General features: G+C 53.0%; 4 protein-coding genes across 4 annotated transcripts; 2 read left to right on the top strand and 2 right to left on the bottom strand.

Annotated features, from left to right (window-relative positions):
- Positions 1 to 1,382: 1,382 nt before the first annotated feature.
- Positions 1,383 to 13,789, bottom strand: SF3A1 (splicing factor 3a subunit 1). Its single transcript, XM_065738803.1, has 16 exons — positions 13,718 to 13,789; positions 12,041 to 12,153; positions 10,323 to 10,527; positions 9,569 to 9,826; positions 9,056 to 9,130; positions 8,530 to 8,680; positions 7,928 to 8,121; positions 7,169 to 7,286; positions 6,868 to 7,053; positions 6,407 to 6,528; positions 5,996 to 6,238; positions 5,116 to 5,326; positions 4,222 to 4,376; positions 3,326 to 3,427; positions 3,037 to 3,108; positions 1,383 to 2,144 (listed from the first exon to the last, which is right to left on the bottom strand). The coding sequence occupies exons 1-16, from the start codon at positions 13,781 to 13,783 to the stop codon at positions 2,043 to 2,045; spliced, it is 2,373 nt and encodes a 790-aa protein (XP_065594875.1). The 5' UTR covers positions 13,784 to 13,789; the 3' UTR covers positions 1,383 to 2,042.
- Positions 13,790 to 14,281: 492 nt separating this feature from the next.
- LOC136050150 (coiled-coil domain-containing protein 157-like) lies at positions 14,282 to 14,533 on the top strand. Its single transcript, XM_065738806.1, has one exon. The coding sequence runs from the start codon at positions 14,282 to 14,284 to the stop codon at positions 14,531 to 14,533; it is 252 nt and encodes an 83-aa protein (XP_065594878.1).
- Positions 14,452 to 20,887, top strand: LOC136050149 (coiled-coil domain-containing protein 157-like). The gene is made up of 9 exons (XM_065738804.1): positions 14,452 to 14,529; positions 16,411 to 17,098; positions 17,663 to 17,740; positions 18,068 to 18,258; positions 18,386 to 18,562; positions 18,942 to 19,110; positions 19,626 to 19,765; positions 20,209 to 20,270; positions 20,354 to 20,887. Exons 2-9 carry the CDS (start codon positions 16,519 to 16,521, stop codon positions 20,580 to 20,582), a joined length of 1,626 nt encoding a protein of 541 aa, XP_065594876.1. The 5' UTR covers positions 14,452 to 14,529; positions 16,411 to 16,518; the 3' UTR covers positions 20,583 to 20,887.
- Positions 20,888 to 21,586: 699 nt separating this feature from the next.
- Positions 21,587 to 25,235, bottom strand: RNF215 (ring finger protein 215). Its single transcript, XM_065738807.1, has 10 exons — positions 24,993 to 25,235; positions 24,511 to 24,639; positions 24,340 to 24,411; positions 24,173 to 24,258; positions 23,737 to 23,791; positions 23,329 to 23,433; positions 23,084 to 23,200; positions 22,572 to 22,709; positions 22,267 to 22,369; positions 21,587 to 22,103 (listed from the first exon to the last, which is right to left on the bottom strand). Exons 1-10 carry the CDS (start codon positions 25,233 to 25,235, stop codon positions 22,081 to 22,083), a joined length of 1,071 nt encoding a protein of 356 aa, XP_065594879.1. The 3' UTR covers positions 21,587 to 22,080.
- Between the last annotated feature and the right edge of the window lie 1,710 nt (positions 25,236 to 26,945).

Consider the following 26,945-nt stretch of genomic DNA (forward strand, 5'->3'; position numbering starts at 1 on the left):
CAGATTTTTGTCAGGCTGCACCACGGGTCCCCCCCATTGAAGCAGCAGGCTCTGAGAGCAGTTGTTTTGGAGGCGAGATGCACACGGACAGCCTGCTAACAACATTTATCTGCACTGTTTCGATCGGCCCGCTGCTGGCAGGGCTCCACGTGGCTATTTCCAGCACTCCGCGGTGCCTGCAGCGGGTTTTCCTGCCCCAGCACAGCCCTGCCAGGCTCGTAAACTGCTGGAGGGCCCGGAGTGTCATCTGAGCAGCAGCCATCGAGGAAAGCACGGGAGGAGCAGGTTGTTGCACAACGCCGTGGCACAAGAGAAGCACTGGGTGACCTTCAGTGCAGCCCCATGGCGCTCGGGTCCTGTGCAGGATGCAGAAATGAGACTTCTGCATTTCAGAGCTCTCTTGGCAGTTTCTATCTGCTAGCTAGCTGTGCGAGTGCTGCCTTCAGCAGACCCCTCCCTGCACTGCAAGGACTCCAAGCTGCACGGTTTCGCTTTCCTCTGAGGACTGTACCCAACCATTGTCTAGCTTTTAAGTGCGGAAGGGAAGTACTTAGAGCTCACGTTTGAGTCTTACCACCCACCCCAACAGCCTGCTCACAGTGCCAGTGGTAATTCAGCATCCTGCAGCACGGAGGGGAGCAGGCTGCTCGGTACACGTGGGCAGCTGGCAGCCAGAGCAGAACTGCCCCACCTGCGCTGGGCTCCGGGGCACCGTGCTTCCTCAGCTGCCTGGAGGCAGGGAGCACCGAGGGGTGCAGGATGTTCTCTTCCCTCCTGCTCCATCACTCCCTCCCCTGAGCACAAAGGTAAACAGGATGTCCCTGAGCACCTCCCTCCCCCCCAAAAAAAAAAACAACACAAACAACCCATGGCTTTGGAGTGTCCCAAAAGAGCAGAGGGGTGCCCAAATCACAGGGCAGCAACAGACAAAGCAGCCCTCCTGGGCTACCAAGCTACCTCTACCTGCAGCTTAACCCGGCCTCAGTGTGTGCTGTGCGTACCAAACTGCAGTCCAGCACTGACTGAAGGTAAAACGATCCATTTTCTGCATCTGCAGGTCTCCCCAGAACCAAGAGGTGCTAACTGCACAACAGGAAGGGTGAGAATTTCCAGGAGAGTTCACACTGATTAGGCTTGAGCCCAAAATCTTCACTCTCCACCCATACACAGACACTAGTACACACAGCTGTGTTATGCTCAGGAATAACTGCAGCACTCAGGAAATGAACAAAATCCTTCTCTTGCAGCCTGTTGTATGAAACACATGCATTTCCTAGAATAAACTCCTCGATTATGAAAGCCCACGACACATCAGGACCACAGTGAACAAAGTCCATCCAAAAAGCCTAAATCCCAAGGAATGAGAGCTGCCACAAGCAGGATCCCACACGGAGGTGCACGTTTATTAAAACAAAACACAGGCTGTACAGAACAAGCATGAAGCTGCTTAGCATGCAGCCCCAGATCTCCTTTATCACAACAGACAGCCATGCACTCTCGTACTGAGAGGATAAAACTCCAAGTCAGGGTCAGTGCAAGAGGCTCTTGCAGATAGATATGAGACAGAAAGAACAAAGGGCTTAATAAGTATAATCAAGAAATTAATTTTCAATTAGGAAAAAAAAGGTTAAGTGAACCAGCAAATACTGTAGTCAGACAGATGATGTTCTTGGTCAGAAAATCCCTCAAATAAAGATGGATCTAGACTAAGCTGGGCATGACCTCAATGTTGCTTCACTATAGGAAATTCACTGTAGAGACAACAGCAAACCTGGACACCATCATTCTAGCTAAGCACTGATCACTAACAGACTGCTGCAGTTGCATACTAGCTCACTACATGTACACAGCTCTCAGGCCTCTATCAACTTCCCACTCTCATCAGGTACCCAGGCACTGGGTTCATTGTCTCCCTTTCTAATCTAGAGTTGGTAGGCAGTCTACAGCTTGTCACAGTGGCCCCTGGAAGGATGGAGGATTTCTATGGCTGGGGTTACACAAGTGGCAAAGCAGCCCTGTTACATCTCCGGACTCCACAGCTCCTATTTCTTTCTGCCTCCTCTTTCTTTGAGTGCCAGGTGAATCAGAGAGCCACTTGTCATGTTGTAATAAGCCAGGGAGTTTGAATCCTTGATGAAGATTCCCTGTGGGGAAGACACACACACACACACAAAAAAAAAGTCACATCACAGCAGAAACCTTAATGGTCTGTTCCCACAAAGCCACACACACACAAAGCCTTCCTGACACTACTCTCAAAACAAGGTGACAAGAGTGCTGCAGGCTTTGAAAAAGCCTGGAGAGATCCCAGTGTCTCAAAACTGGCACTAGAAGAGGAGAGTATGTTGGGAATTACAAAAGAGCATAAACAGATGATATACAATTGCTCTTTACAAACAGAAAGATAAAACTGGTCACAAGTGAAGCTATTTAGATTCCCTCCTCCCCTTTTTTGTTCTTTCCAAAATTAGTTAAGCTTTACTTCTTGCTAGGGTTAACATTATCTGCCCATAGACTAATTCCTAAGGAGGTAAGAGCTCAAAGTTCACTGCTTAGGCAGCAGGTTGAGCTGTGCACATGCATGACTGAAAACAAGTTACTAAAAAGGAGCAGTGCTTTTCCAAAAGGTCCAGACTCAAGAAATTTTCTCCCTTCAGTGTTTTAGAGCTCCCAGGGTACTCCTGCACACCTCTAGAGCTTGTGACAGAGCAAAAAGGGTAAGCTGGTGCATTTAAAAACAACCAACCAATCAACCCAAGCAAGCAGTCCCTCCACAAAATAGGCTGAACTCCAGAGAATGCCATCAAGAGGCCTCATCTTCAGCAGGGACAAAGTGAAGTTGCACTGATGCCACTATCAGAAGCCTGTCTGCACCAACAGGGCACAGCAACGTAACCACGTGCACTGCACAGGCAAAAAATCCATTCCCTCTGCTGTTTCCTGTGTCTCAGTGGGTACAACTTTTTCTTTAGAAAAAGTCCTTTTTAGTGCAAGAAAGCACTGAACTACAAACAGCACTGAAGGGCTTATACCCACCTCATACTGCAGCTTCTGTTTCCCAGCTGGCATTCCTGTGGCCTCGTGGATCTTAACCTTTATAACAGACACCTAGGAAGAGACAAAAACCTCGCTCAGACTTTCGCCCACTATACAGATGGCCAACATCAACACCTCTACCACACAACCCTGCCTGGCAAGAAGCCACAGCGTGTGAAACACCCAGAGTTTTACAGCTCCTGTCACGCAGATCAACCACTGTCCTCAACCTGGAAACATTCCCCAAGAACACAGCAAGGGGTAAAGGTCAGGTTAATAAACTACACACCTGGTCTGACAGCGGCAGGGTGAACACCAACACTTGGCCATTCAGCTTCCATTCGGTCTTGTCCTGCATGTTGGGGACCTGGACTTTGACTGTGACCGGGCCCTATGGGAAACAATGATAAGGTCTGTCACAGGCAAGGAGCGTCAGGGCTGTGATAAGACCAGCAGACAAAGTATTTACAGACCTTCCCAATACTAATCGCATATCTTGAGTTCCCAGTGAATGCAGAAATGTTATTTGTCCCAGTACTGGGAAAGTCACTTACTGTTACCAAAACAAAACCTGAACTTGGATTTCTCCCACTAGTCTCTCTGGTGGGCCACTCACCAAGCATCACAGAGAGAGTACCTCAGAGTGGACGTATGCAGCATTAAAGAGACAGCTTCGTGATGGAAACGAATGTCCAGGAGAACAGCACTCCCTTCTTAAAGGGCTTAAGACCCAACCCAGCATGATGTCAATACTCAGAAAGGAATTCAGTCTAACATTTCACTCCTGTTACAGAAGACATTACATTGCCATACTACTACACTGACATTGATATATTAAATCTGCTTGCACCTCCAGCTTAGCAGTCTTCTACTTAAAAGCTTATCAGCATTATCTCTTCTTTACATTACTGTAACCCCACATCTCACTGCCCTTAATTACAGAAAAGCACCATCTGTGTGCAGCACTACATCGCTCCTTCTAGTAAAATATAGGGCAGTTCAGTTTACTCAGGCATGACAAGAGGAAGGAGCCATCTCAGGAAGTCAGTTACTTTCAAAATACTTACACATCAGCTCCCCTCTGTGTTCTCAATGGACTTTACAACCCTTTTGAGCCCAGGAGGCTGAACAGCCCAGCGGGGCCAGGACTCCACTTCTCAGCAAGCAGAGAGGTCACACACATACCTTGTTCCTGCGCAGAAACTCCTCCTCTGGAATCAGGCTGTCCTCACTCTTCAGTTTCTTTGAAACTGGCTCATCCTCCATAGGTGGTGGTGGGTGAACAGGAGGCATTGGTGCTGGGGAAGGAACAGGAGCCACAGGAGGTGCTGGAACAAATGCTGGAATGGGATGAGGGAAAGCACAACACACAGTCATTCACCGAGAATACAGCAGAAACTCCTTCACACAAGCTCTTTTAGCAGACTAATAAAGACTGAAAATAAATGCTGCCATTGATGCAAGAAGTTAATACACCCAACAACACCATGCAAACTTCAAACATCAGATCTTCCACATTGGGAAAGAGTCCAGGGAAAAAAAAAAGCAGAATGGGAACTTCCTGCAGATCTTGGAAAAAAAAAAAAAGCTCTCATTTTGGCATACAGCAGTGCCAGTACCTCAGTTTAAATAAAAAGGAAAAGAAAAAACAGAAGTGTTTTTATGTTGTGCTTCTTAACTTAGAGCACAATGCTATGAAGCCTCTACAAGGAATGGAGCCAGAGCCAGATAACAGCTTTTCCTCCAGCAGCAGCAACTTCCCTATGAAACTGTAACACTCAATCCACTTTACTCTGGTTCCTCTTGGAAAGCTGTATGGATTTGTAGTGTTCACCTGGTCAGGCTCCCAGGGACACTGAGATAAGAAGTGTCCCATCAGTGATGACAGAAGACTTGATCCCAGAAGCCGTACTACCAGCTAAGTCACTCCAAACATGAAAAAATGCTTAAAGAGGAGATCTATGGTTTGCAGTGCCAATTACACACCGTTATTACAAACACAAAGGGCGAATCAAGCCTCAAGCCCACACTAGACAGGAATCAATTGATAATGAAGTGGAAAGAGCTGAAGTCACTGACCCGTTGGTACTATCATAGGAGGCGGGCGAGGGCTCATGATGGGAGGAGCAGATGGTGGCATGGGGACAACGTTGATCCGTGGGGTGTGGATTATTGGTGGCATGGGGGTGGCTATGACAGACCCCGGAGGTAAACGGACCACAGAGGTCATCGGGGGACGAGGCATGACAGGAACAGCAGAAACAACAGCAGCACGAACAGGAGGAGGCATCTGCAGAGAGAAGGTCGTTTCTTCTTAGCAGGTGCATGCAGGAATGAGCATCTCAGCGCTGCTCACAGTTCTGATTTAATTAAAATCACCAGGGCAACACAGAATGGATTTCTGCTGGGTAAAGACCTGCTGGGAGCCTAAACATGCCCACCGTATGGCCAACCTGAGCTTCCTGCAAACAGGCACAGAAATCTCATTAACACATCAAGCAGTCCTTCCTTCCCTCACCACTCAGGGACTGTGAGGCATGTGGTGATCTTAGAGGAGTCACAGCAAAAACTCTTACTCCAGGAGAACACGGGGCAGTGAGTCAGCCTGTGAACATTTCCTACTTGCCACTTCTTAGTTTTTCCGCATCACGTCCCAACCCATTCACTTGTTAGCCATGCTTCCCTCCCCCAAGGTGTCACCACCCAGGCTCTTCCCCCACGTAACTGACTGAGCCTCCTTGATACTGCTGAGGATGAAAAACTCCACCTAAGCTTAATTTTCAAACCTTAACAGCAAGTTTAATAGGGATCCTCTGAAGGCTTGAGAGCAGTTTGAAATGCTAACTTTTCTCAAAATCTGTCTAGCCAATGCCCTGCTATAAGCCTTGAGCTCTGTCAGGACTCCCTCCCAATTATCTGTGGTCGTAGCAGCTTTACACGTGGGAGCCCCAGCACTTACTGTGGGTGGACGAGGCACAGAAGTGATAGGCTGAGCGCTCGGTGGGGGATTCGATGCTGATGAAGGAGGGGGAGGCTGGGGCATCTCATTGGGTTTGCTGGGACCGATCTTCTCCTTGCTGTCATCTTCTGGCACCAGTCCCTTGGCCTTATGGATAGCCTCAATTTGCTCTTGGAGAGTAATATTGGCCTGAGCAGCCTGCTGTGTGCGGGCCATGCTGCCTGAGTGGCCATCCCAGGTCACCTGCCAGGAAAAAGAAATCAGAGTAACCCCAGCCTGGGCAGACTACAGCGAGAACTACAGACGGATCAGAACAGCAGTTCTACAACAGCAACAACGACAAGAAGAATCCTAAGCATACATAAAACTACAGGAACCTGTTAAAGCAGTTTCAGCAGTTTCCAACTCTACCTTTTCTTCTGGTTTCTGAATTTCCTCTTCACCAATCTTTTTACCAATGGCAGTTTCTTCCACACCGAAGATATCAGTACGGCGCTCTGCCAGCTGCTTCAAGCTGCTTTCAATATCCAAACCTGCAAGCAGAAGGAAGTTCTTCCTATAAGTGACAAACAGATCCTTGATTATACTAAACCATTTGCTACCTAACTGCCTAGAGCTGCTCTTTCAGAAAGGGACTGCAACTGATGACTGGCCAGCAGCAAATGCTGTCTGCCTTTATCTTTGCAGAAGGGCTTCAATGTACTAGCAACAAAAGTATCAGCATAATCAGAACACTAAGGATGTAATACAGAAAGCTACGTTTAAGACAGTCCTTATCAGTGGGAACTTGTGGGAGTGGAGAAGCACTAAAATGTTCACAGAAGGAATTCAGGAAGAGGAACTTGCAAGCTGTGTCAGATGCACAAGCTGACCTGGAGCATAGACCTCGTCATCGCTCTGCTTTTCACGGATAGACCGATCACGCTGCTCCAGCCACCGAGGATCCAGAAGACCAATCCTCATGTGCTCTTGCATTTTACTGGCAGGAATTTTCTCCCCAGTGATGGGGGAAACAAGATACTCATCTGGAGCTGGGGCAGGCGGTAATGGTTTTGAAGCTGGAAAAACAAAACCACACTGTTAGAAGCACACCACCAGAGAACGCAGCCTGGAAACAACCAGTGAATGATTATTCCTCAAGAGATGAAGTTGGTCTTTGCCATCTTGATTTACCTTTGGGATCGTAGTCTTTCCGCACAATGACCTGATCTGGTGTGGGAGGAAGAGGTGGTGGCATTGGAGTTTCTGGAGGAGGAGGAACTTTCTGACTTTCATCTTCATCATCTGAGCCCTGGTTTAAATAAACAAAATCATAACCACGTTCCAGTAGTCAAATACCCCCCGCAAAAGCCTTGAGAGAGGCACAAAAAAAAATCCTGTGCAAAACTACAAGGACTGATTGTGCACCTTCAAAGTTAACTGAGCTATTTTGCCTCTCAGCACCTATACTACAGTGGTCCCTTTGGGTAATCATGAATTCAAAAATTAAGCAGACCTGAAAAAGGAAGCAAGTAAGCCTGAGCTTCCACATTACCACAGCATGGCAAGCCAGGCCTTACGGTTAGCCCTGATGATCTTGTTTCTTGTTAACAGAAAAACTGCTTATATGCAGTGGTTAAAAGGAAGAGTCCAAAATGAGTCATCTTTTCAACATTCTAGCCTCTAGTGTGGAAGAAAAGTTCAGAAGGCTGGATGACAGAAATAAGCTCACACTGGGTGACAGAACTCCCAGATTTTTCTTGTAAGCTGTACTGTCACAGAAAATATTAAATATACCATAATCCAGTATTTCAGCAGAAACAGGTCACTTTGTAATTCGATCAGAACAAAGGAAAAAGATACTGAGAAACTTATTATTAATAACGAAGACCACGACAAACCTCACACAAATCTCACAGGGCCAGAATAATGCCAATTCTGTTGGCTGCCCACCTCATCCATATCCTGCACTTGCGTGTCCTGATCCAGCTGTGTTGGAGTCTCATCTGTTTTCTCTTGTTTTTCATCTTCTTCATCTGACTCCACCTCCATCTCTACCTCCTCACTTTCCCCAAACTTCTCATAGCGCTCCTGGATGAGGATTCGAGCTCCCAACTCTTCTGGAGTGGTGGGAGGTGGGAAATTCCCTACAGTGCAAAAAACAGCTTCTGTTTCTTGATCCCATTTGGTTGCACAATGGGAAGATAGAAATACGTTTCTTGAGAGATGTTTTTTCTACAAAACTGGTACCAAAAGCCCCCGCAAGCCAAGGTTTTAATCTGTTTTAAACTCCACCCAGACCAACACTATAATAAGATGAAGGTACTTATAGGTGAAAGCACCACCAGAATGTGTGACAAGTTTTGTTGTTCTGTTTTAAGATGGAAAAGCAGACACCACAACAGAACACAACTTGATTCCAGAAAAAATCCAGCCCTACTCCATCATTAAGAAGCTTCCCTTTTCATTTTGCAGCTGTAAAATGTCTTCCTAAAACCAAAGCTGTACTCAGAGGAAGTACAGTTTCAAGAGGTTACAATGCCTGTCTTCAGTACCTTGCTCATTGGGCTGAAAGTCCACTGTTTCCACAACCACAAAGTCATGCCAATCAATCTGGGCATAAGCAACACGCTCCTTTTCCTTCTCTTCCTCTTCCTTCTTTCTCTCTCGCTCCTGGAACTTTGCCCACTCCACTCTGTAATATACCTGTACAAGTAGACACAGAGTTAGCATCAAATGTCACACCAAAAAAACATAATAATCATCTCTACAGTGTCTAAAATGTAGACCCCTTCAAGGTATTTATACAAGGAATGCTTCAGAGGCCAGGCAGGGCAAAGAGATAACTAACATATATAGAAGCCATAGGTCAGCCCATTGAAAGAGTACTGCACCAGCCTCATAAAGTGGCTTTCTAAAGCTGGAACCGTGGACTTCCTGAGTTAAGACTAACCCAGGTATGACACCTGCTGCTGAAGATTCACAGCAAGGAATTCATAGACAACAAATCAGAAGCACGCAGAGACAGAATTCAACACAGTTGATATGCTTCAGCAATTGTGAAAGTTATTCATGTGATACCTGATCTAGGACTTCTTTGGGATTTTCAGCCTCCTTCTTGAGCTTGATGAGTAAGCCTTTTGGTGGGATCAAGATCTGAAACAGTTTGCAGGACAGCTGGTGACTGCTTTTTGCCAAAATCTCCTTATACGCAATTATTCTCTTTCCACACTGATAACAACAGCAGAGAACTCTGGGGCTATATTCCATTTCTCCTGTTCTGTTAATCACTCATAACTGCAGTTAAACCACTCACTCCTGCCCCTTCTATCTAAACTCAGCACTTTGAAAAAGGCAACTTATATTTATATTGCTTTAGTGTTTGATATTCTTAAGTAACAACCCAGAGTTGTCAGTGCTGCACGTGCTGCCAACAAGTTGTAAGAGATCTGCTCTTTTTAAAAGGCAAGATTTAAAGGGTGGATTCCTAGACCTGTAGCTATTTCTAGCCCAGCTGTTTTTTTAGGGCCTCAGTAGTCTTCAAAATCGAGAGCGCAGCAGAAGAAATCAACCTGACAGGTATGCCACGAGTACCTTTGTGTACTGCTCAACCAGCTTCGTGAAGTAGTTAAAGAGACTGTGCTGCGGGCGAAGGAAGTCAAACTGGTAGTTCCTCTGTTCCTTCTGCATCAGCTGAGTCAGGAACTGCCTCCCATTCCGAGCCACAAACTGTGCTGTCAGCTTCACCACGTCCAAGTCGAAGGCAGAAATCGACGGAGGATCTGCAATGAACTCGAACTCCGGAGGTGGCTCTTTTGGAACAACTGTCTCCTGGATCACCTGGGCCTGCACCTACAGAGCAGAATGGAGACTGTTCCACTGGAAGCCATCAGGACCTCACTACAATCCTCTGATTACCAGTCCTTCAGTCCATAGCACACAGCGTAACTGCAGGCCATGCAAAGCATGTAAAAGACTCAAATAAAAACAGAAGTGTTTCTAAAGACAGGGCATGCAACGTGCCCAATCTGAACTCCAAAGGATATTTACAGATTTGTGGATGGCAATCATTCATGCACTCCACATGAACACTACTCCTCAATACCATACAACTCAATGCACAACTCAATGTAATTAAAAGGCACCAAGTAATACAGTTTATTGATCTTTCATGCAACTTTTTAGTTACCAGCAACTGAGGGATGCACATCTGCACCAAAAGAAAGTCCTAGCTGCCAGATTTCACATCTGTGAGTTGTCCTCTATTGCCTGCTTTCATCATTCTGCTTAGTGTCACGATGTGAAAAACAACCACTGAGGAGCAATCAAAGTGAAAAGCAACACTTACCTTCTGTGGAAGCTGCTGCTGAGCAGTTTGCTGCTGTTGCATGACCTTGGGAATAGCAGCTGAGGGCTCCTGTGCTTTGCCCTCCTTGAACTCACTGACTTTGTGCCGGTAGTATGCATGGTAAGGATCGTTGGGATTCAAGAAATTGAACTTAGGGTTATTTATTTCATTCTGACGAATTCGAGCTTCAAATTCTGGACCATTTCTGCAAGGTGGAAAAAGAAGTTTAGATGAATGAGTATCCACTCGAGCATAAACAACCATTTCCTTCATAGCAAGCTGTGTTCATGCATCAGCCCCTTGGGAGACGAGTTTCTCTCCTTTATGGAAGGAGTTCACCCCTCCCTACCCCTGAGTAACTCACACCCAACACAGCAACCAGTCATACACAGACCAGTTATGTGTTATTGTCCCAGTTTAGCCTACAGCATTTCACAGCAAATATTTCTTAGGACAGTTAAGAACTTTACACTTCACCAGCTATATTCAAACTGAACATCACTTTAATGGAAGATTTATGAGTTCCTTACTAGACTACCAAGTTCCTAAAAATAGTTTCACTTCAGGAAAGTCAATCTAAAGAAAAAGTAGGTAATCATCAGCCTGTGCAGAGATGGAGCACACTGGAGTGCTCCACTGCTGCATTTAGGAAAGCCATCAGCTTTAGCTCTTCTACTCCATCTGAAGTTAACAGCTACTTATTTTCTGAGGGGAGATTAAGAAGTGAGCAGCTTTCTGTAGCACACTTCTCTTCATATCCTCCAGCCTTGTTTAGGCACTAAGTCACTCCCAAAAGTGAACGTCTCTACAACAGCAGAGGATAAACACAGTTCCTTCCTTATCTTCAAAGCAAGCTCAGGCTCCTCAGCAGTAATTGCCTTAAACCACCGATGTGGAAGCACACAGCATTCAACCTGTTCTGTGCTATTTGTGCTCTGCCAGGAAGACCAAGAACTGATCCCTAGATACCCCACATAGCATTAACCCAGACAGAAACGCTATGGCATTTTCAGAACATAGAGGAGGATGGCCTGGCTAACACCAGCAGCTTGTGTTTGCAGGTTGAGGACAAATGGACAAAGCCCAAATGAGTAGATTTACTGAATTTTCAGGCTTCTCCCCTACCCGTGAGATCTACACTCCTGATAATCAACCTGCTACACTCAACAAGGGAAAACATGCCATGCACATCACAGGCAGCTCATCTACCCCAGACCTCCTCCTGACAATATGCACTTCTCTCCCCTGGCTGCACAGGGGCAGAGATGGCTGAGTCAGAGCCCCAGCCACTGGGGCAAACTGGGGTGGGACTGAGCCTTGGAGCTCAACAAGGAATCCAGCATATTCTAGAGGAGAGGCAACTACCCACACATTGTAAACACAGTAAAAAATAAACTAGTGACTCCTGCTGGCCTGGTCAGTCAGTGAAATGCTTGTAACAAGGCTTCCTTTCCACCTGGAGTTTTGTTTGCACTTCAGGTCATTTTGCAAAGAATTTATTTACCACTGTAGTTTTTCTAGCAAAGCACATATTACACCTCTCCAGGAGATAACTGCAGCCTCTTTTCTGCAATCTCACTGGTTAAGAATTAGCAACCTTCATGGAAAGCCACGGGACTGTGACCTGTTTCAGCTTCTGAAGGCACACAGACAATAGCATTGGAAGGTGAGAGGCACAAAAATCCCATGAAAGACAGGTCAACACTGGTGCTGTTTACCTGGCTACAAAGCTGGCAGTCTTGTCAACAATATTTCTGACCTCAGGAGGAGGATAAATAATTCCCACCACAGGCTTGGCTGGTGCTGCTTCCTCTTTTGGCTCCTCTTCTGGCTGCAATAAAAACATTTTTCTTGCAGTCTTCTGTCTTGCTACCTCTTAAAGTAGCAAAAATATTCCTGTACTTCATCATCTCTGGAAGACACCTTTCACTCTGCAGTTTCCTATTAGTCAAGACAGTAAACTCAAACAGTCTAAATCAAAACTGATAACAAGAAAGGAACCACAAATGATCTCAAACATCACATTATATACCAGCATCGAAGTGTGAAAGCACAGCCTGGTAGTCTGCAAACACAGACTGGGTTTATTTTCAATGGGCTGAGTTGTAAAATTTGCTTCCCTCTTTCAGTTTCCTCATCCGCACCTGGAATAACAGTCCTAAAGAGCCTTAATAAGTTGTTCTGAAGTACCATGCTGAAGGAGTGCCCTGTAAGAATTAGGTACTCCAAACAGTAACTCCTGCAGCGGACAGAACTGCCTATTCTCCTTAGTCCCCACACCACTAAACTTTCCTGGCACTAAGATATGGTTTAATGATCTGAACCTATCCTGAAGGGCAGCAGCACTCCCCCCAGCCTCCCAGGCAAGGAGATGGTGTTTGTCTGCCTGTCAAGGGCACCTGCTGCGGGGGCTGCCACAGCGAGGCAAGCAGGAAGGCCATCCCACGGGAACCAAACAACTCTTCCCAGAGTTTCTGCTCTTTCAGCCTCGACCCAGTGCAGGTTTATAGATGCTGAGCCAAGAAGCATGGCTGTAACGCCACACCTAGGAAGAACACAGCATTGCTGGACAGCTCTGGAAGCTAAGAGTGTTTCAGGTTGGATATCTGGAACAAATTCTTTTCAGAAAGAGCAGTGATGCACTGGCACAGGCTGCCCAGGGTGAGGTGCAGTCACTGTCCCTGGAGGTTTTCAAGAAATCTGTGGATGTGTCACAGAGGGACGCGGTCAGTGGGTGCAGTGGGGACTGGGTGACAGCTGGACTAGATGATCTTAGTGGTCTTTTCCAACCTTAGTGGTTCATGACTCCTAAAGGTCTGCAGGTTTACAGGAAACAAGAATCTGAGTGATCAAGCCAACATTAAATAACACATAGCTTCCAATTCTAACAAGGCTGCATCAAAGCCCGTTTCACAGCTGAGAAGAACTCAGCAGTGTGTTTTCCTCCCTACAACTGTGGGAGGACCAGAACCACAGCCCCAGCACTCCCCCTGAGGGCTGCTTTGCCTTTCAGTTCAGCCAGCTGCAGTTCTTTGCAGGATGCTGATGGTGTCTCCCTTTCCCCACAGCACAGCTTTCACAGAGCAGACGCATGGGACATCTTTACAACCTTAACAGGAATAGTCAGGTAAATAAATAAATAAATAAATAAAAACAGGATCGCTACCACTTGTTAATTCCGTGAAGGCTCCAAGAGATAAACTTTTTATTAGGTTGATATTAGAATACGTCTCTTCTCCAAATGAGCAGTGCTGTACCGGCACAAGCTGCCCGGGGAGGCGACGGGGTCACCGCCTTTTTGACGCGGGCAGGCCCGCCGCTGCAGCCCTCGCTAACCCCGCCCGCGCAGTGCGCAGGCCTAAAGCCCCCCGAACTCCCCTCAGCGCGGCTCCTACCGGTTTGGTCTCCGTGGGAGGCGCTGGCTGCGCCGGAGGCCCGGCCTGCACGGGCCCGGCCGGCATGGCGCTGCTCGGGATCGCTCAGCGAAGGCCGCGGGAAAGGGGCAGCGCCGACAAAATGGCGGCCCGGCGCCGCGCACGCGCACTGGAAATGACGCGCAGAGCCGTGGCAGGAAGTGGGCGGGGCGGATGAGCGACGCGCGGGCGCAATGGCGGCGGGCGGAGCTGCGCGCTGTGGGGCGGGGCGTTGGCATGGCAGCGGGTGCGGCTCCGCGGAGTAGGCACAGCCGCAGGCCCCGCAACCTCACCCGGCCCCCGGTGGGCCCCTCCCGGCGCCCCGGCTCCCTCAGTGTCCCCACCGCTGCCGCTTGCACCCCGCAGCTCCCTGCAGGCCGGTGCACCCCTCACCCCAAATCTTCCAGCCTCGGGGACGCAGCACCTGCCCCCCCCACGCCCCCCCCAGCAGCCCTTTGGTGTCACCCACCATCCGTCCCTAGCACTGCCCACCTCTATCTCTGCCCCACAGAGGCTCTGTCCATCCGCCCGGCCTCGTCCTGCAGCATGGCACACCTCCTGGGGCACCCCGGCTGCATGGCGAGCCTGCAGGCCGACCTGAGGGACCTGCAGGGAGCCATCGCCGACGTCACCTCCCGCACCGGCCCCGCACGCTTCCCCTCCTGGAAGTTCCCCAACAAAGTGTCCTGCGAGCTGGATCTGGTGGCACTGCTGGAGCGGTACAGCCACACCGAAGGGGACCCCGAGTTCAGCCAGCACGCGCACGTGGTGCTGCTGGAGCTGGTGATAGACAGGTGAGCGGGCAGAGCACCCTGCAGAAAGCAGCTGGGGCACAGCAGCTCCTTCCCCACGGAGGGAAGATGCCTAGCTTGTGTGATGCAGCCAAGTGCTTTGGGTTGCGGGTTGCAACTGGGCGGTCCTTAAGGTCATAGAATCGTAAAGTCATTTGAGTTGGAAGGGACCTTGAAAGATCGTCTGCACCCTGCAGTGAACAGGAACACCCACAGCTAGATCAGGCTGCTCAGAGCCCTGTCCAGCCTGACCCTGAATGTCTCTTGATCCCTTGGGTCATTTTTGTGGCCCTCCTCTGGCTGTGCTTCAACAGCTCCGTGTCTCTCCTGCACTGAGCACTCTCATATGGATGCAGCACTCCAGGTGAGGTCTCACAGCACAGGGCAGAGGTGCAGGAGCCTCTGCCTCACTCTGCTGGCCACACTGCTTTGAATGCAGCCCAGAATACGGTTGGCTTTTCAGGCTGTGAGGGCATAGTGCTGGGTCATGTCCAGCTGCAATCCACCATTACCCCTAGGTCCTTTTTGGCAGGGCTGTGCTCAATCCTTTTGTTTCCCAGCTTGTACTGATTTGCGGGGGTCTAAAACAACTCAGTTTTAAAGATGAGCCATGCCCATAGAGCTGTCTCTGGATACTTGGTCCTAACAATGTGGGTTCGATAACAGCAGTGAGTACCTCAAATCTTTAGGGAGAGTCTAACTGCGGCCCCTTGGAGCTGCATCCTGATGCTGCAGGGGGATTTAATCCCTCCATCTTACTCTAGGTCTCAGAAGAGTTTCATGAACACTGATATCTAGCCTCCTTTGCTGCCATGCTGGTTCTTCAGGCACACTGCTCTGTTAAATGCCAAGGGCCCTTTTCCCATTACAAATATTTTCTTGCTCTAAGCTGTTTCATTTCCACAAAGGCTGCTGCTGCTGCTTCAGAGCTTCACGGGCTACACAGAAAACCTGCTCAGTGAGCAAGCCGTGCCCCCAGCGGAGGCAGTGGGACCCTGCATGTCGGCGGGGCTGACCGTGAGGAGGTACTGGCACAGCATGCTGCGACTGGGGGCCTGCTACCAGCAGCTTCAGACCGAGGTGGGCCATACAGGGGTGAGAGGGCACTTTGAGCCTAGCACAGGGCTCACAGCAGCGGCTCAGCACCCACGTAGTTTGGCTGATATGCCAGGCATGCCCTTGGCATGGTGCTGATGTTGCAGTCTTTCTCTGGGGTGCCTTGAAATGTGGTGGCCGCTCCAGATGCGCTCCCTGCTTGTTGACCTTCAGTCCTCCACCAGGATTTTGGGACTGGGGAGCCTGGCTGCTCTTATTGCTTGGAAAAATATTCTCCTCTCGCCATTGTGCTACCTCTGTGGCTCTGCTCACCCTCACTGTGTGGGTCTGAGCTGACTTAAATCAGTGAAATGATCCGTGGTAAAAATACCATAATAATTCATCTCACATAACCAGGAGAGAATACAGTAAGGTGTGAAAGAAGGGAAAATAACAAAAACAGGAGCCAAGGAGGAGGTTCAGCTGCAGAAGCTTTGTGAAACCATGGCTCTGCTAGATCAGTAATGACCAAGAAGCCACCTGGGAGCTTGAGAAATTCAGTTCCCAGGTGTGAGGCAGAACCAATGGTAACACATGCTGTGTGTGAGCATAATTTTGCTTACTAGCCCCCTGCTTTCACTGTAACACAGTAAAAAGGGAACCCTGAGCACTTGGTAGCTCTGTTCTCCAGCAAGCTCTGGGAGTGCATGCTCTGACCTTGCAGTTTCTTGGCTGCACTTATGCCTTGTCCCCATCCTTCATACCTTTGCATTCAGCTCTCCTGGATTCTTTGCAGCTGACGAGTTTCAGTCTGGGCTCTGTGTTTGTGTCCTGTGCTCTCTTCACCAGAGGAAGACTTGCAGGAAGGATATCGCTGCACCGCAGTCCACCCCTGAGGCTGAGAGAACTGCAAAGGAATGCTTGAAGGACTGCTTGTCATCTACTTTGGAGCCAAGCATGCCCCCAGGTGCTGCCCAGCCCAGCTCCCTGCGGCAGGCTGTCAGCAGCACCTCAGGCAGCTCCCAGCCCAGGGCTGCCTGCAGCACTGTTGAACACGACCACAGCATCCCCATGCAGGCAGCAGAGCCTCCAGCACCCTGTGACAGCTGTGCCAACACCCAGGCCGGCCTTCAAGAGGTCAGCAAAGCCATCATCAGCATCTGCCAGAGCCAGAACATCCCCTCGTCTCTGAGCAAGTTCCAGGAGATGGTGGAGGGCACTGCAGGGAGAAGGATTCTCTCTGCAACTGATGTGAGCTACTGGGTCTCAGAGCAAAGCAAAGACCTTTCATGCATCAGCAAACACCTCCACACGCTGCTGGAGCTGGTCAACCCTCTGAAGTCTGAGCTGGCAGAGTCAAAGAAGGAGAAGGATGAGCTGCAGAAACAGATGAAGGACTTTGCTCAGCTGCTTCAGGTGGAGAAGGAGGCCCAAGCGCAGCAGAGGAAGGAGGCTGAGCAGAGCTTAGAAGTAAAGAACAAAGAGCATTTGGAGGCTGTAGCCAGGCTGGAGAAGGACAAAGATGATCTACGGAGAGGTACAGTGCTGTCTTCCAAGTCTGGGGGTATTTGCAGAAGGAGGCAGCCTGCAGTCAAATCTTGGTCCTGCCACCACGAGCAGGGCTTTGCCCACCGGTTTTGGAAGGTCCTGCATCAGTGGTGAGAAAACACTCCCTGTAGGGCTATCGCTTAGTTTTCAGATGTCTTCCATAGCTGAGACAAGGGGAGGAGCCATGCTGGGACTCCCTGGAATAGATAAGGGCTTCTGCACTGGCATCACTGCCTTCCCTGATGCCCTCATCATCTCCCAGCTTTTTCTGATGCTTCTCTATTCCCACCATTTCATTTTTCACCACTGCAAACTCCACATGTTCTTTGTGTCTCATCTCTGCAGCATCTCACCTGCTGGCAGCTGTTCCCTGCTGTGAGGCAAACCCCCAGCAGTGGGAGCTGCTCGCCCTCATCCTCTCACTGCCTCCTCTCTGCTGAAGCACAGCATGATAGTGGGTGAAAAAATGCTTTGGCACAGTCATATGCTGCCTCTTTGTTTTAATTTCTTTGAGAAGCTGTTTAATGTTTAGGAGTCTTTTGCACTGATTTAGGAGCTGTTCTGCTGGAAGAGCAAATCTCTGCCCTAAAGGAAGCATTGGCCACGAAGCAGGCTGCTGTGCAGGAGCTGGGTAAGGATGTGGGGGGCTCATCCAGTTGGCACATCTCTCCCCAAGTCTGGCTCTGATCTCACACATGTTTTTCACCCATGTAACTCCTGGCTCTCTCAGGATCTGTTAGACCTAGTGGGAACGGGAGGATGACGTGACCTCCTCATTATAGTGCCCAAACATCATCCAGCACCAGGGTGGGCTGGTGCTGATGCTGGCTGAGATTTAGGGTTCCCTAGGACACCAAGAGCCCTGCTGCCAGCCCTCGGGGCCCCTAAAGACACCTCCTGGCTTGGGAGCTTCTCCCTGCCCTGCCCAGCCTGTACCACAGTTGCTGTGCCTCCCCAGAGGCAACCAAGCAGACCTTGCTGGAGGACTTGAAGACTGCGATGGTGGCCAGGAACCGGGTGCTGGAGCTGGAGGAGGAGGTGCTGCTGCTCACCAGCCAGCGGGAGAGCCTGGGCCAGGAGCTGAGTGCGCTCACCACCCAGCTGGAGAAGGAGAAGGCCAAAGTGGAGAGCACACAGAGGCACGAGAAGGTATGAACAAAGCTCTTTTGGAGCTGCCCAGCTGTAGCTACAACCCCTCGCCATCGGGGGTGCTGCTTCTCCATGGCCCTGGCATCAGGGCAGCAGCAGCCACTGACAGGCTCACCTCCCTGCACAGTCCCTGCAGGCCAAGCAGAGCACCCTGCTGCAGCAGCTGGACCGCCTGGACCAGGAACGTGAGGAGCTGCAAGCTAGCCTGGGGGAGGCTGAGGAGGACAGAGCCCAGCTGGCAGAGCAGCTGCAGGAGAGCCAGAAGCAGAAGGAGCAGAGCATGCACCAGCTACGGGTGCAGCAGGTACCCAGCACGTGTTGGTGAGAGCAGCTGGGACAGGATGCAGCTGTGCCACAGGGCTGCCTGGAGCCTCCCCTGTCCCATCCCACACTTGTGGGCAGTTCTCCTAAGACAGTGGCTCTGAGAGCTAGTGTGACATTGCCACGTGGCCACTTCCACATAGCGACCCTTCTCTCAGACCCATTTTGTGGTTGCTTGAAACACCCTGTGCTTCAGACACAGAGACCTTTACAGCCAAGACAATGCTCTCCCACTGTTTGGAGATATCCTTTCCTATAAGACAGGGAGCTTTCCCTGGATAGTCCACCTTTCCCAGACTGTTCCATAATGAGGTTTGGGAAGGTGCCTACAGAACTCACCCCTGTCTGCTGTGGCCCCACAGGAGCTGCTGGACACGATGCAGCAGGAGAAACTGAGCCTGGAGAAGTCCATCTCTGAGCTACAGAAAAATGTCTCCAGGCTGGAAGAGCAGGCAAAGGAGCTGAAGGAGCGGGAGAAACTCCTGGTGTTCTTCCCTGAGCTTCACATCCCCGTTGAGACACAGTTTGAGAGTAAGGGACAGGGCAGCAGGCAGCAGTGCCTGCTTTTGCTGCAGCAGGCTTGTACCTATGGGGCTCCCTCAAGCTCACACGGGATCGTGTCAGCCCTGGGCACATTGGTGTCACTTGTGTAACAGTCTGTCCTCCTGACATGAGTCAGTTGCAGCCAGGAAGGGCTCAGTCCCTGTGAGGCACTAAGCCGCTACCATCTTAACCTGATTCTTTATGTGGGTGCTGTGTGTCCCACATCTGGCACAAAAGCAGGGCAAAGGGCTTGGACGTGGCTGCATTTGCCCTTGCTGTTTCAGACAGCACACTGGTGTCCCAGCTGCCACTTCCAGGGTCGTGCTGCTGTTTCCCAGTTCAGGAAGGTTCATTTCCAGCAGCTACCACCTTGCTGGAGAGGGACGACAGCACAGCAATTGGTCCCAGGGAGCAGGGACAGGCTGTGCTGCCAGCACCTCTGCACAGGCTTGGGCAGTGTGTTGAGCTCAGGCCTGACACCAAGTGCCATGTTTCATTTGCAGGCACTGGGAACATCACTGAGGACATGGAGAAGCAGCTGCAGGCCAACCACATCAGGATCAGCGTGCTAGATCAGGAGAACTCACGGCTCAGGGCTGCGCTGGCCAAGGTGAAGGCGGCTGCTCAGCAGGGCGTGCTGCAGGTGAGCTGGGGGCTTGCAGGATGGTAGACACCGTGTGCCCCAAGGCCACCCTGCAGACCCTATCCCACAACCCCTGGGGATAGGTTCCTTGGCCATACCCTTACAGGAAGTAAAAAAGTCTCCCAGGCGTGGAAGGCTGTGGTGCTCGCTGTGCAGCGCTGTCTGGGGCTCTGGATCTGCTTCTCATGGGGCTGAGCAGGACAAAGCCCAGCTCCCTGGTTCTGTGGTGTCCCTCCAGATATCGTTCTGGTTGAACCAGCAGCAGTAAGCTGCTTTGCTGAGGTGCCTAGGGCTGGTTCCCAGCTTCCTTACATCAGCCCCCATGGGTGTTGTGCCTCTGTTTCGCCACTACCTGCTCAGCAGTGAAATCCACCCAGGACAGAAGCCAAGATAAGCGATCACAGAGCTGAACATGCGAGTTTCACCTCCTCTCTCTTCTCCAGCACATCCCACAGACCCAGCTGTGGACTCAGGTCAGCAGTCAGCATGGAGGGGAGGCTGCAGGGTGAGTGGGAGCACAGAGAACAGCACCGGCGGGGAATTCACTTCTTACTCCACTTCAACCTCTTCCACTTCTCCGCTCCTCAGACCTCCGAGCAGCCAAGGCAGCAGAGATGGCACAGGATGGCACAGAGCCACCAGCAGTGCCCGGCAGCAACCTGGGGGCAGCCAGCAACGTAAGCTGCTCCCAGCAGAACCCAGACGTGAGGCCAGACCCTGCATCACACTGCCAGCACGGGGACTGGCGCTGGCTCCCCACAAGCCCAGAGGGAGCAGCAGTGCAGTCAGAGCACACCACTTCTTGCACCGCAAATAGGTGCTCAGGAGACTGAGGCAGAGGTGAAGCATTAATGAGCAGCACGCAGCTACTCCCTTTTCCCTGCAGGACCTTGTTACCTGTTGCAGATGTGAAGGTACATTCCCTTGGGAAACCCGGTCTGCCTTCCTGTTGCTCCGAGCCCAATGATCGGCGTTGCTGAGTGGGTGTAACACTCGTGGGCAGTGGTCCCACAGCAGCTGGGAGGCAGGCACAAGGCTTAGGCTAACAGCCAGCCGGTGGCTGTTGCTTCACCTTGTTTGCTGCAGGATGGTGGCCACAATAAACCTGCCTGCTCAGCTTCCCCTGCTGGCCCTCTGTTGAGTAATGTTGTGAAGCACAGGGCAGTGGGGCCCGTGGGTGTCCCCCTCGTGTCTCCCACAGCACGGCAGCCTGAGGAGCAGCTGTATAGCAGTGGGGACTGGGGTGGGTCAGATACAAGCACTGCTGGCAGCAAGGGGACCAGCACCCAGGCAAGGAGGCCTGGGGGGGGGAATTCTCCCAGCGTGCAGATATGGCTCTGAACAAGGAGCTGAGCAGGGCTGGCAGCATTCCTGGGTACTGGAGTTCAGCTGCCCACAGCTCAGCTGCTGCCGCAATCCTTGGCACAGCTCTGATCCTGACCAACTCAGAAGCACCCACGCAATGCCTGAGCACAGCCTGGCTCAGCTCGGGCCAGGGAGCTGTTCCCAGGAGGCGGCTGTGTGGCTTTGAAGAGAACTCACAAGCTTAACTTGCCAGCATGGGTTGCAGCATGGAAAGTGCTCCTGTGGCAAGGAAAAGTGGTCAGCGGGGCCAAGGACCACACAACACAAGACACTGCAGCCTCTCTGAGCTCGGTATTTAATAGCAACAGCCACGAGCAGTGCTGCAGCTCCAGCTGCCACATGGAACAAGAGCCCTGCAGGCTCACGGCGAGTCCCCAAGCACTCTGTGTTCAGCTAACTCGTACTGTCCTTTCTAATAAGTTAGTATAAATAAGGTGGTCCATCCCCCACCCCCCCACCGTGAACAGATCTGTTCCCCTCCCTCAGCTGTGGCAGAGCCCCAGCTGCAGGCAGGCCCCCAGCCTGGTGCTGCCCACCTGCTGCAGCCACAGGCGAGTAGAAAAGACTTAGAAAAATGATGAGCAGGGAGAGGGAACAGCCAGGCCTGCGCTCTTCCCTTCAGTGCCTGCACGCTCTGCCATCAGCCTCAGTGGCCCCTCCCCTGTTATACCCATGAGTGCTTTCCCTGGCACCCATCCCCCAGCCCCAGCCATTTGGCTAATGCCCAGCCACGCCCCTGGCCCCTATACTCACGCCAAACAGGGAGAACCCCCCCCCAGAGTCTTCATTCTCCTAAGGGCCAGGCACTGTCTGGTGCTGCTAAGGGCACAGCCACGCTGAGCCTGCTCCAGCTCTGAGCACAGCTCACCCCACGCCTGCCCTGTCCTTCCCCAGCTCTTCCCAGAGCAGCCATGGGTCCGTCTGTCCCCGGAGCGCGTCCACTGGGCCGACTAGCTCTCTCCACAGCAGTTCCCTACAAGGGAAAATAATGGGGTGGTGTCACACAGGGATCCCAGGAGCAGAGCAGCCTGTGGCTGGCACCAATCTCTCCCCAGCCCTCACCCTGGCATGAATGCGCTCCCCAGAGGGTGAACTGGGGGAGCCCCAGGACCCCCCAGTCCCAGAGCTGCTCTCACCGAGGATGTTATGCTTGCAGAGCGGGCAGGTCTGCTGCAGGAGGAGCCAGGGGTCCACACAGTCCCGGTGAAACTCGTGGGAACATGGCAGCACACGCAGCCACTGCAGGGAGGGAAGCAGGTGGGACACATGAGCCACGAGCACAGCAATCTGTCCCCAACAGAGGGGACAGTCCCCAACCACACATCCCTCTCACGGGCCCTGGTAAAGCACGAGGAGGCTCAGCCCCACGGAACAGAGCAAAGGGACTGCGTTAGCATGCATGGCCCCGAACCTTCACTGGGACCAGTCCCACCAGTCTGACCTGGCTCTTGCAGAACTGGTCCAGGCACACAGCACAGCTATCTATCTCGCAGGCCCGGCTCCGCAGCGCCTTGCCAGGATTGTACCGCCGTGTCTTCAGGGCCAACAGCCGCCGCCGAATGTGCTGCTTCAGGTCCAGCTGGAGGCAGAGAGCAGGAGGGGAGGCTTCAGATCATCAAGTCCATCACCTGAACACTACACTTCCAACACTCAGCTATGTCCTTAAGTGCTGTGTCCACACATCCCTTAAATACCTACCAAATACCTTCAATACCTCCACGCAGCCCTTCCCATGCCTAACCACCCTTTTCATGAAGAAATTTGTCCTCACATCCAACCTAAACCTCCCCTGCTGCAATCGGAGGCCATTGCCTCTCATCCCATCGCCCATCACGTGAGGAGAACAACACGCTCCCTGCTGCAACCTCCTTCCAGGAAACTGAGGTCTCCCCTCCTCCTCCCCATCTCCAGTCCGAACAGTCCCCGTCCCCTCGCCCACTCCCCGTTTCCCACCTCAGCATCCCGCTCCACCAGGCCTTGCCGCGACTGCCGCTGTGCCTGCACGATCACCCCCGTGCAGAGGAGCAGAGCGACGAGCAGGATGGTGTTCCACAGCTGCTGCAGGTACTTCTGCAGGGACAGCAGCGTCAGGCACTCAGGGGGTGAGCGGGACACCCCTGCTTCGTCCCCAGCCCCATCCCCCGCCGTGGTGACACTGGGAACGGCCATGGGGACATGTGCGGGCGCTGCTGACGCACCTGGACCTGCGAGCTGTTCTCCCCGGTGCAGATGACACCCTGCCACTCGCCGTAGAGGCCCCCCCGGGACAGGCCGCAGGTGGACCACAGGGTGAGCGTCACCCCCTGCAAGGCAGGACACCGCATCGCCACGGCCCGCGACGGCACATGGCAGCACAAGGGGCAGGACTGCAGCGCTGCAGGATTTACAGCTGCAGCACCGCACGAGAGGGGAGGGAGGAACACCAGGCAGCTATCCTGCTCCCACAGAGCAAGACCTGGGGACAGCAGGACACCGGTAGCTCCAGCAACCCTTGCAGATCTGGCCCCTGCTCCATGCCAGTTTACCCACTGGCCCGCAAATTCTGTCTAGGTGTGGCTGTGACCCTGTCCCCATAGCCAAACACGGGAGGTGGAGGACTTACATACCAGGTTCTCCAGCAGCACCGCCTGGTACGTGATCTTTGCAGTAGCCCGTAGTCCTCTATGAGCAAGAGGCACAAAAGAGCATCAGCCACACGCGTGCAGCAGGATGCAGCATCCCCAGCACCCAGCAGCCCTCTTCCTGCCAGGCACAGGGCCACGCTGGGGGAGGCCACTCCTGAGACGTGCAAGGATGGAGGGACACACAGAGGAAGTGACAGTGACATTTTCCACCCAGCCCTCTCAGCAACTACATACAGAACACATCCCTGCTCCGTGCCTCAGTTTCCCCATCAGTGAAGCCACCACAGATGCTCCTGTGCCAAGCTGAGCGTGCCAGACATCTCCCGAGCCCCTTCTGCCTCCCCACCCCTCACGTGAGTGCTGGCTGTGTTCCGCTGCCCATCGCACAAATCAGACCCTGCTGCAGGAGGACGCTCACCGCAGCAACGCTCCCAGCAGCCTGGTGACATTGTCTGAGGACTGGATCACGATGACGGGCTTGGCAAGGAGCTGGGAGACATCCAGCTGCGCCAGAGAGAAAAGCGACAGCTCTGAGTGGGGCAGGAGAGCACCCAGAGCACCAGCAGCACTGCGGGGCTCTCCTACCTCTCGGATTGCGTTCTGGTTCAGAGCCAGGATGAGCAGGGCTGAGGCCCCCAGTACCAGGGCTCGCTTCATCTGCAGGGGCAGAAAGCTCAGCACTACGGCTTGGCACCGCACTGCCTGTCTCCCTGCCAAGGGCCCCAGAAGGTGTGTGTGTGTGTGGGGTGTGCTCACCTTGCTGACCACGGCAGCAGTGAAGGACTCCTCCCTGGCGCTGCGGGGGCCATCAGGTGGCTCCTCACCCACGGGCACCACCCCGATCCAGCTGTCAGCAGCACCCAGCTCCGGCTCCGCATCCCCCACCTGGAGACACAGCAATGCCAGGGGCTCACGGCACCCCGAGGCAGCCGGGCAGCGGGGACGGTGCGAGGGGGGGCACACAGAGGGGACCTACGGACATCGTCTGATCCCCACTGACATCACCTCATCCCCAGCTGCCCCTTTAGCTCTGCCCCCGCACTCCCCTATCCCCACCGCTCCCACACCGCCCACCATTCCCAAGTGCTTCACAGCCCCCATCCTCCCCCCATTGCCCCCAAACCTCCACCGAGCGCCCATCGCCCCCCATTTCCAATTCACCCCCAGCACTTCCCCTCACTCCCACCCCCCCCAGTACCTCCAGCCCTCAGCACACCCCGCCGCCGCCCCCCCCTCACCAGCACCAGCCGCCCCCCGATCTCCTCTTCCCGCGGCGCCCCGCGGCCCGGCCCGCTCCCGCCGCCTCCCAGCAGCGCCCCGCGCAGCGTGTAGGAACCGCCGGGCCCCGCCGCCGTCCCGGCCCCGTCCGCGTCTCCCGGCCCCGACAGAGCCACTTCCACGCGGGCGGAGGGCGCCGGTCCCGGCCCGGCCCTGCTCAGCGCCAGCAGCGGCGCCAGCAGCGCGGCACGCAGCGCCGCCATGGCTGCTCCGCGCCGCAGCACAGCGCCCCCTAGCGGCGGGGAGGTCCGAGGGACCGCGGCGCCCCGCGCTGGGACAGAGCTCCCCTCCCCCGCCCCGGCTGCGCGGATAGGGTGGGATGAGGATGAAGCGGGAACGTGGAGGGCACTCTGCTCCTCTTCCAGGCTCTTAATGAAGCTGTCATAAAGGACCGGGCTCGGTACTGACCGCGCACACTCTGCACTTCGCTGGCTGGGCTGGAGTAATGGGAACGGGGTGGGCATGGGGATGTGAAGGGGACAAGGACTGGGATGGGGATGGGGATGGGAAGGATAAAGCAGGAGATGGAAGGGATGGGGATGAGGTTGCAGATGGGGATGGGGAGAGGAAAGATGTGCATGGAATGGGACGGAGATGAGGGCAGGGAGAGGCACTGGTACCAGCCATGGGGGCAGGGATTAGTTGGGGCAGGGGCAGGAAGCAGGACTGGGATGTGGCTGGGAATCAGCACTGGGGCCAGGGAAATGGCAGGAACTAGGCTCACCACTGGCACTGGTTGAGCACTGAGCATGGGGACAAAGCTGAAGGGACTATGGGCCCCCATCCATGCCCCCTCAACTTGTCACCACATACAAATGTATGGCACAGCACTCCACAACCCCTCGGGACCGGGGCACAAGGCAGGACAGATCCTGAGGGGCTGAGCCAGAGGCAGTGGGTGCAGACTGAGGCACACCCGTGAGGATCACAGCAGCCCCCAGCCCAAAGAATAGGGGTTCTCAAGCCTGGGGAATGGCCCTGGTTCCTCTGGGCACATACAGCCCTTGTGGGAACACAAGCATCACTCCTGCTCACAGATACCTGCACAAGCACTGCACACCATGCTTCTGTCCTGTCCCAATCTCTTATCCCTGTTTTCCATTCCCTGACCCCAGATCCTGCTCCTGTTCCTACCTATTGCCTCCCACATCTCCAATCTCTACTCTCTGTACTTCACCCCATCTTGCAGCCTTGTCCCCACCTCTGTCCCCTTCTCCACCTCTTTTCTCTGTCCCATCTCCCTACCTTGTCCCGTGATCCTATCTTCTCTCCCTGGTGCCCTGACACCTCCCTGGTGTCCCTCATCTCCATCTTCCTTCCCCTGTGTCTTGTCAGTATTCCTCCTCTTTTTTGTAACCACCTTTGTACCCTGTCCCATTTCCTGTCCCATCTGTCTCTTTCCTCATGTCCCCCTTGTTCCTGCCCCGTTTTCCACACTGTCCCCATCTCTGCCCCCTGTTCCCATCTGTCCCTTGCCCCAAGTCCCATCCATATCCCTATCTCTTCCCCTGCCCCATCTCCCACTCTGTCCCCCTTTCACCTGTCCCCTGCTACATCCCTCACCCCTGTGCCCATCTCCTCCCGCCCTATCCCCATCTGCCTGTTCCCACCTGTCCCCCTCCCAAAATGCCCATCCATGTCCCCATTTCTATCCCTGCCCCATCTCTGTCCCAAGTTCACCTGTTCACTGCCCCATCTCTCGCCCCTGTCCTCATCTCTCTCCCCCATCTCCCACCCCTGTCCCAATCTCCTGTCCCCATCTCCCACCTGTCCCCACCTGTCCCCTGCCCCGTCTCCTGTCCCCATCTCCCATTCTGTCCCCATCTCCCGTACCCATCTCCCACCCTACCCCACCTATCCCCTGCCCCATCTCCCACCCCCATCCCCATCTCCCATCCCCATCTCGCACCTGT

This window comes from Cyrtonyx montezumae, unplaced genomic scaffold (genome assembly GCF_038088225.1).
Source record: "Cyrtonyx montezumae isolate F1298 unplaced genomic scaffold, pur_monq_1.0 scaffold_23, whole genome shotgun sequence".
Taxonomy (NCBI): Eukaryota; Metazoa; Chordata; class Aves; order Galliformes; family Odontophoridae; genus Cyrtonyx; species Cyrtonyx montezumae.